The sequence below is a fragment of the Brassica oleracea genome, unplaced genomic scaffold (assembly GCF_000695525.1).
Source record: "Brassica oleracea var. oleracea cultivar TO1000 unplaced genomic scaffold, BOL UnpScaffold01298, whole genome shotgun sequence".
NCBI lineage: Eukaryota > Viridiplantae > Streptophyta > Magnoliopsida > Brassicales > Brassicaceae > Brassica > Brassica oleracea.
The window spans coordinates 2,769-12,233 of record NW_013617843.1 but is presented as its reverse complement, the minus strand read 5'-3'; the positions used below and the strand labels follow the sequence as shown (position 1 = coordinate 12,233).

The following is a 9,465-nucleotide window of genomic DNA, read 5'->3' as shown; positions in this document are numbered from 1 at the left end:
AGAATAGGGTACTCCTCTATCTTGAGTTCTGGTGAGGTTCTTCCCTTTTGAAAGACCTTTGGACCAGTGGATAAAAGGATGTATCCAACAGATTTTGAAGATAATCTGAGAAGGAAAGAAAGAAATTTGCGGAAGCTTTTGTGAGTTTCAGGAGCTTAATGCTCTGATACCATGTTAGAATGAGAGAATTATTGAGAGTTTATTTATGGAGAATGAAGAACATGAAGAACATAGAGAGAGAGAAAGTAGATCTCAAGATGCAAGAGAAAGAAGGAGAGAATAGTTTCCTTAATTTAATTGTGGATCTGGGTACAAGTATTTAAAAATAAGTGACTTCAGTACATAATATAATAAAATATCTTTTTTTCTCTTCTTCTTCTCTTCAATAAAATCGAGCTTATAAAACCCTTATAAAGCCTTATAAAACCTTATAAAGTCTGGCAGCTTAATTCTCAAGTCTGGCTGCTTAATTCTCAAGTCTAGCTGCTTAATTCTGCTTCATGTCAACATATATATATATAGATTATACATGAGTAATTTTTATACAATAGAATCAAAGATAAGGTGAATTTGATTGTTCTTGAGTAGATTATTCTATAAAGGTGGATGTTTGACTTTATCATATGGAATCATATAAAAGTTTTTGGGTACTTTACTACTAACTTCAATTTCTGAAGTTCTGAACACAGACATGGCAACGTCAAACTCAACATGCTTGACTTGTTCAACATTGAATATTTTTATGTAACTTATTTGTGTTAATCATACTTAAACCTGTTTAATCTTAGATTAGTTCGAATGAAAATCATGACAACATGAACTCAAACATGATCTCATGGGGAACCTCCATGGTTACTAATCTTGTTTCTGGTATGACTCAGACTATTGGAGTTGGAGGAGATCTGGTGATGGTGAAGATAAGAAGCTTGGAGACTGCAATTTTATCGCCAAATCTGAGTTTTTTTGGGGTTGACTTCTTGTGAACACAACATTACCTTTGGTTCTTGTGCAAGTTTGTTACATAAGAAAGCTAAGAAGGGGGCACCGCTCTCCGTTACGTTGTTGTGTTAACCTTAAGAAAGCTAAGAAGGGTAACCACAAAATCCAAGCTTCAAGTTGGATTCTTTAAGCAAAAGAGAGAATGGGTTTCCATATACCTTATGGGTGAGACGTTGCTAAGGGTTTACCAAAGAGAGATAGCCTTAACGCTTTGGTCATAGCGTATGCTTCTCCTAATTCTCATCCTTATCTGAGAAACCATAAATGAAGAAGAATTAAATCTGAATCGAAACATAAAGCAGTAGATCGAGCAGCCATTTGCTCACCTATAACTCGGACTTGGAGTTGAAAGAAGGAAATGTTGAGTTGAGGGAACGAGTCGGTGAGACAACCCAATGAGGAAGTCATCCTCGTCATTACTGCTTTCTTTATCAGTCAATGTCCAACTTTAAAATCAGTAAGAAGAAGGTGGAAAGTCGCCATTGATGAAGTTTGTGAATCATAGATTATCTTGTAACCAAATCCAGTTTTCTAGCGGAGTGGAGTCGATTGGTGCTCCGTGGCGGTTGTGGTGTCCAGATCAGTGAGTTAAGAAGTTTATTGCTGGTCGCGTTCCTCGAAATTCTCTCCACAGTTCCCAGCGACATCAACATTGGTCTAAAGGAAAAAGAAACAAAACCGTCATGTTTCCAAAATTAACCGACGAATGCACGAATTCGCCATTGTTGGAGTTCATGCTTGATAGAGTTTGTTCTTTCCGATTTCGGAGTGGTGAACTGCTCATCGCATTCATCAAACACATATTTATATGCCGAGGATCATTCGGTTACGTTTTATGATGATGAGGCGGATTAAATGCGACAGAGTGGGATGGGAGATGAGATTCACTTTAATGAATGGATTAAGGTAGGAGGAAAATGGAAAATGAATCAGAAGTTGATCGGATTTGGTGAGTTCCCAAGGAACACGGCCACTCATCGAGATGATCTTAAGACAGTGAAGTTACCCTATAAATATTTGGGCTAGTATGATTATATAATTATTGGCCCAATTAAATCAGAAGCCCATTACATTATTGCGTTCAGCTACAGAACGGGATTTGTTAATTAAGAATAGCTTACCCCGTGGCGTCAATTGCCCGAAGGACGTGGCTTCATAAGGAGAGAGTAAAGTCTCCTTTATTGTATAAGATATAAGCCTTTGTCGAGGAAGGCCAAGTTGTATTATTGGTTCTCATTGCATCTCAATTCGATCCTCATTTATTCTTGTTGGGTCATATTTGTTAGTATCATTGGAATGCCCCGCATCTCGATTCAATCCTTACTGATTCTTACTGGGTCACGAATATATCATTGCACATGTTTTATTCTGAACTCTCATTTCTCTTGTGAAGGCCACTTTTTTCTTTAGAGGATCATAGTAATATCTTTAGAACCATCATATTTGTTGTTTCCGCTGAATAGTTCTTGTTTAGAAGTATATTATTAGACGGTTGGACAAAAAAAAACTTTATTAGACATTGTGAGTGATAAAATAGAACGGGCCATATTGTTTTTTATTTGAGCCACTTTCTTGGGGGTGAGTGTATACAGTGAGCATCATGCTCCAGTAGTGGTAACATACTTGATGAGCATCTTGACAATTTCCTTAGAGACCTTTGAACTAGATTCCTTAAGATTCTGAATCCTTCCATCTGTCTCCTCTTCTAAACGTTTTGCTGCTGCTACTTGTTCTGTCTGAAATCAAATGTAAAGAATTAGTACAAATCAATCTCAGTATTTAGCTTTTGCTTTTGTTCTGATTACCCCAGAAATTTGTGTCTGATACTCTTCTTCTAGTCGGGACCGATACTCTTCCATCTCCTTCTCAGCCTCGTCCTTCGCTTGCTTCATTCTTGCTAGTTTTGCTGATCATCGATTCATCCATCAAAAAAAAAGGATTCAATTCAACACAAAAGTTTTAGTAACTGAGCCAAGAAACCGTAAAAAAAGAGAAAAGACTATACCGGTCCTAGCAGCTGAAACGATCCGACCAGCTTCTTGTTCAGCAGTTAAAAGCATCTGAATCCCACCTTGGCCTCTTAAAGAATCCATAGCTTGTGTTCTCCTCAAAGACAATCAAGACTTGTGTTTGTTCTTTTAAAAATCTTGATGCCAGAGATGGAAATTGTTGATATAATAAGCGTCTTTGGTTATTGTTTTAATTAGAAGAAGAGCTTTTTTCTCCTTGGTCTATGGAATTAGTTTTTGACTCGTTATTTTGAAACTAAAATGAGTTCAAATAACATTGCGTGATCATCGGATCGGTGTGATTTTAAGATTTAAAGATGATTATGAACATAAAACATATTCTCTGTGGCTGCATGTATATCGGCTAATATGAACAACATGGGACTCTAAAGATGATAATGAGCATAGAACACATTCTCTAGGGCTGCCACTGGCTAATATGATCATTAAAGAAGACAGCGGTCACTGCATACTAGGTCGTTTTCTTTGGGCGAACAATTATCTACATGTAGATGTATCTATAGTCGCTAATCCCGAGTTTTTAATGTCTCAAATAATCAGCTTACAAATTAGCTACAAAATTAATTAAAGTTAAACCTTTAGAAAACAGCTCAAATACATCATTTTCACTGACATAAATGCAATAATTAGCCCAAATGAGTCATACACATGCATTATGGTTAGCATTTAATAAATAAAATAATGAAAATCGTCACATCTATGTTATAAATATGTCAACAGAAACAAGTCGTTCGAGTTGGAATCTAATCTTAAAATAGAGGAGATTTGATTTTCTTGTTTTTCTATTTCTAAATGATCATGTAAAAATCTTATAAAATTTACTCAATCCGTGTCAAAATGATACATGTTTTAGCTTTTTCACACAGATTAATAAAACATACTTCTTCTGTTCCCGAAAGAAGGATATTCTAGAGTATTCACGTATATTAAGAAAAAATTAATTTTTTACAATTGAATTTATTATTTATTTTACTATACATTTTTCAATAAATATCAATCAATAGTATTCAACCAATTCAAATATTTTCAATTAATGTTTCTTAAAAGTATACAACTTTTCAACATTAACTACTAAAAGTACCTTAAAATTTTAGAAAATCTATCATTTTGGAACAAAAAAAAATCTAGAAAATCTTACTTTCAGGAACAGAGGGAGTATTAAATTTTAATATTAAATTCATAATTTTCTGTGATTATCTATTTTCTATAATTTTAAACCAATAAAAATTCATAAAATACAATTAATTTTCTTAAAATTTACAATTAATCAATATTAGTTGATAAAAAGTGCAGTGAAAATTAAAAAAATGTATCATTTTGAGACAAATTTTTTTTTCTAGAATATGTTTCTTTTTGAAACGGAGGGAGTACAATATAAGATGGTGATTGATATATAACATAGGGTGTGGTTGTTCTCAGTTATTCTTATGTCGGGTTGCTGTTCGGAGGCCATACTTTGATGTTCTTGTCACTTTAAGTTTGTTGTTTTATCTGTTCTTGAACATAAAATTTCTTGAAATTTTGATATACGGATTCTAGATATGTTTACTAGATAATAACATGTTTTTATCAAATAGTTTCCAAAGGCAAACTTTGGCCATTTTGACCTAAGAGAAAAATGTTAGATTCGGATTTATTATGGATTTCTACCTTAAAATCAATTGGTGATTAATGGATTGACCATAATTCTTTATGTATTAAAAGAACTTTTAGAATTTCCGAAGTGAGATATTTATCTCTAATAAGAAAAAGCAAGCTTATAAATGTGAAAAAAATAGAATCAAGAGAACATGTGAGACATCATATCATACGTGATACGTAACAACTGCGTCGAGAACCCTAAGACTTGGTTACTTCACTATGCACCATCCAAAGCAGCCAAAAGAACATGTTATAATCGAAAACTAGACCCCACCACATCATAAGTTCACCAGTCATCAGCACAACTAACGCAAAATCGTACACCATTATTAACCCTTCTGAATCATTAGCTTTACCGTGAACAAAATTAACAATAATTGCCAATATAATTAATCAAAAGATTATAAACAATCTATATAATAATAGGGCACTTTGCTCACTCCTGATGCGATATGTCAGCATTTTTTAAAAGGGCCGAACTTTGTTTCCTGTATAAAACTTAAGTCGCTCTGCTATATCAACTAAAGTCTACTTGGCCCAGTGGTATAACCCGCTCATAGTAAAGCTTGACAATACGGGTTCGAAGCCCCCTAGCTTCCTTTCTTTTTGGGCCAGGTAAGGTTAGCTTCTAAACTACTTGTCGTTTCCTAATGCCTTACTTGCCGTTTTTATCACATCTTTAAACTGCCTCCCGTTTATAAACCATCCAGATCCTTCCGACGTCTCTTCCCTTTTCGGTATACTCAACCACGACCACAAAATCGAACTCTTCGACTCTTCTCACGATCTTTAATTTTGAAACGGTTTCGTCTTCAATGACCCATGTGGATCCACCTATATATATGTTTGTAGATCGTATCTCTCATTTCCCCTTTTTCTCCACCTTATATTCCGATAAACACCATAGCCGCCGCAGAGATGTCTTCTTCAGCTGCTCAGATCGCTCACGCCGCCGTCGAGTACTCCACCTTCGCCTCTCTTCGACTTGGAAGGACGGTTCAGTCTATTGTTGCTCGCCTAATCCGGTTCTGGGATTCACGCAACGTTAATAAGAACGTCGAGTTTATGGGGATTAGGTTGTTACTCCTCGAAGAAATGGTACGTGTTTTGTATAACGTACTTTATATAGATTTATCGGTGAAGTATTAAAGTTTGGTTTTTATTTTGTTACAGGATTCAGTTATTCACGCTTTTACCCCTGCGAATCGGGCAAGTCATTACCGACCATCGTTAAAAGCTGGCTGTATTGTCAGGTTGGAGCGTTTTGAAGTTGCACAGGTTGCCCACATGTACAAGGTGACGGAGCATCAGTTCTTGATCTGTTTCCTTCCGTCTACACGCCTTGGTGAGGTCCACACAGACGCCCCTGTAATCAAGTCTGAAAGGTTCATGATGAGGCGTTATGACCAACTTCAGGTGCTAGCAAAGCTCCCAGGTCTGTTTTCAGTCTTTTGTGTATATAGATTTCCACTCAACATTGTCTTGTTGTGAGTCTGTTGCTTAAATAATGTGTGAAAACTCGCCTCCCACCCAACTATGTTTAGTTTTCTTTGCTGTGTTTTGATTCTTTTGTTTGTTTGTGGTCAGATGTTCTATTTTTGAGACTTTTGTTTGTTTGTGGTCAGATGTTGTTGGTGAAATCCGATCTGTCCAGGGGTCTGATCTGAGCAACGATTCTGCCACCACCAGAGTTGTGGTTCGCTTCTTGATTGAGCCGTAAGCAACCTTTCACTTTCTCTGGCTTATGGGTTATGATCTCAGGCTGTTTTGTAATGCTTACTATAGGTTATCTGTTAAATAGCACTGGATTTGAAGCTACTACGTTATGACTTATTAGTTAATTGGTAGAGGTTTTTTTCCTGTGTAGTTTACAGTTACTTTTAGACACAACCTACTGTATTCTACTGTCTGATGCTTCTGTGGTTTTTAAACTGATTATATTCTGCTTGCGACACAGGAATGTAACTGTGTACCTAACTTTGTGGGATGAGGCTGCATCGACCTTCAGGGACCTCTTGAAATCAGGGGATAAATCCAAGGCTGTAGTGTTGGTAACCACGGTTAATCCAAAACTCTTTGGAGGTTAGGACCCTCTGCTTGCTGATTCATCCCAAATCCTCTTATATACAATTTTAGTTGACATGTAATTTAAATTGGCCAGGTAATCTGTATCTAAACTCCACGCAAGGAACAAGGTTCTTTTTTGACCCCAAACTCCCATAAATAACAGAGTTCCTCAGCAGGTACATACGTCATACTCAAGTTATAACAAATTTCTTCTATCCGTAATGTTACAAACACATACTAAATGCAGTGTCGGAGCTGCATCATCTCCAGCTTTTACCTGTGTGGACACTCTAGAAGGAATCAAGAGGAAGGAACCTGTCTCAATAGGGGAGCTCAACGCATTTATCTCCAACTCCGATGAGCAGGTATTTGTATGCCTTTGTGTGCGTTTCTCTCTATTTGATATTATCCATTGTATTTATTGTGCAAACTGTTTCCGTCCTATCAGACCCAAGAGGCTGATTTCCTTTGCAAAGCCCTGGTTGTTGGTGTCAACCAGGAAAATGGGTGGTTTTTTATATCATGTACTAAGTGCCACAAAAAAATTGGAGAGAAGTGGGACATCCCTAAGCTGCAGCAGATGTGTAACATCTGACGTAACCGCTGTTGTCAGGTAATTTTGACTTAATTTCCAACGTTCTATTCAAACGGTTTACGCTAATTGTCAGTGACCAAACTATTGGTAAATTTTCTCAAATGTAAGGTTCCGTGTGGAGCTTGCTGTTGATGATGGCAAAGACAGTGCCACATTTGTTGTTTTCGATAAGGAAATGACAAAACTTACAGGAAAGGAAGCCGCTGTTCTTGCCCTGGACGAGGTGCTCTCTTTTTTCCTTAAACATTAGCATTTTTTTTTGGCTTTCAAGTAATTAATCTTTTTATCACACTCTGACCAGGATCCAAACGGTGAAGGTGATGAGCTCCCAAGATGTCTTGAAGAGTTAGCAGGAAAGGAGTTTGTGTTTCAGATCCGTGTTACGCCCTTCAACTTTACACCCAACCACCGTACATTCACTGTCTCCACCATCACTGAGTGCAACACGTTGGAAACCTGTGGAAAGGTTGTGTGCTTTTACAATTCAATATGTTTAGTGTTTGCATCTTTTTTCTCAAAACTACACTCATGTATCACAGGAGCACGATGACAACATCATTCCAAACCGTGAAGTTGAAGTAACCTTGGCAGCCTCATCCTCTGGGCAATCTGTTTTGGGAAACAGGACTGGTGTGGAATATGCTGAAGCGAATCCACCTGAGGTTGAAGGAGCTCAGAAGAAACGCAAGCTTAGCAGTGAGTAGTTGGAAGTATCTGTTCCTATCAGCCCGTCTGCAGTTTTTTTGGTTTTTTTTTTAAATAGACTCTCAAACTTTTCCTTTTGTCGTTACTTTCTTCTCAGACATTTTATCTCCCTTTTGGAGTATTAATAAATCATTGACGGGCTTGACTTGATTCAAAATGTACAAGTGGTATTCTACTTTCTTTGTGTGGTTAGACTTTTGGAAGATCAATATTGTTGTTTATCTTTGAAACTGTTGTTGTTCAGGGTAGAAGAAGTTCTTTTGTTCAGGTTAGATATCTGCTTGAAAACTTGAAGAATAGCTGTTTGAAAATAGTTATCTTGTGTCCATCTTTTGGGACTTTCCGATGCATTATGTTTTTAAAAAGAAATACAGACATGATAGATAATTTGGCCCATGATTGACTAATTTGATAATTAAAAAAAATAAAATACTGAATTAAAGTAGTTCTTATAAGAAATACTAAACGCCTGAACAGTTATACAAAATTAATTGATCCAAAAGATATATATTTTCAATATTTAGTTACATAAATCAGATGAATATAAGAACTATTTTGATACGTTCTATGATATACAAAATTAATCGCCAGGTTGTAACCAGTTTCATCGGAATACACTGGAATTTAAATAATCAACCATTGTTCTTCTAATAAAATTATTAGTTTGATTAATTAAATGAATTTGTTAACTGCTAGAAGATTATTATGTAAAATATTATAGTTCAAGCTTGTTATAAATCATTTAGTGACCGACCCATTTATCAGCAAGACTTTTCAAGGGTCTAAGATCAAATCAATGTAGTATAAAAGATTGTCGAACCAATCCTAGGTGATTCAAAAGCAAAGGGAATGCAAGTTCATGCTTAAGCTAAGTGCGATCCGGTTTTAAGATGGTATGAACTAAGAACTAATAAGCTAATGCAATAAAGTAATGATCTTTCTTTCTCAATTTGAAGCAAGAGGACTCATGGGGCTAGGCATTTGATCTTGGGTGATGTAGATCCAATCTAATGGTGACAAGGTATCAATCAAACACTTTCCTTATGCCTAGACACTAAGCTAAACAAGTTCTATCTCTAGATGAATGTTCTTTTGGTAAAGCAACTCAAGCATCTAATCTCTTAGGTTGAATGTTATTAAAGCAAACATGGAGAACAAGTGTAATAGCAATCTTAACTCCTTTAGCAACTAATCTCTTAGGTAAAGCAAGCTAAAAGCATTGAAGAGTTGGTTCAGGCATTTCATCATACACCTTGTGGGCATGAAATGCCTAGAGATCTATTTTAATATGATCATGACTAAAATAGCATTGAGAACCCTCAACAAGCAAGAAAACAAGTAAATCTAACACTAAACACCCTAGATCTTCTCTAATCACCCTAGCCCATGAATCCAAGATTAGTCTACTCACTAATAGACATGAATAAC

The 9,465-nt window shown here is 36.1% G+C and overlaps 2 protein-coding genes across 2 annotated transcripts; one reads left to right on the top strand and one right to left on the bottom strand.

The window, feature by feature from the left end:
* Nucleotides 1-2,459: 2,459 nt before the first annotated feature.
* Nucleotides 2,460-3,223, bottom strand: LOC106321194 (V-type proton ATPase subunit G3-like). The gene is made up of 3 exons (XM_013759507.1): nt 3,005-3,223; nt 2,805-2,905; nt 2,460-2,735 (listed from the first exon to the last, which is right to left on the bottom strand). Exons 1-3 carry the CDS (start codon nt 3,090-3,092, stop codon nt 2,598-2,600), a joined length of 327 nt encoding a protein of 108 aa, XP_013614961.1. The 5' UTR covers nt 3,093-3,223; the 3' UTR covers nt 2,460-2,597.
* Nucleotides 3,224-5,588: 2,365 nt separating this feature from the next.
* LOC106321193 lies at nt 5,589-8,036 on the top strand. The gene is made up of 10 exons (XM_013759506.1): nt 5,589-5,768; nt 5,844-6,105; nt 6,296-6,386; nt 6,628-6,752; nt 6,832-6,865; nt 6,985-7,102; nt 7,289-7,350; nt 7,441-7,555; nt 7,634-7,798; nt 7,872-8,036. The coding sequence occupies exons 1-10, from the start codon at nt 5,589-5,591 to the stop codon at nt 8,034-8,036; spliced, it is 1,317 nt and encodes a 438-aa protein (XP_013614960.1).
* The last annotated feature ends 1,429 nt before the right edge of the window (nt 8,037-9,465 follow it).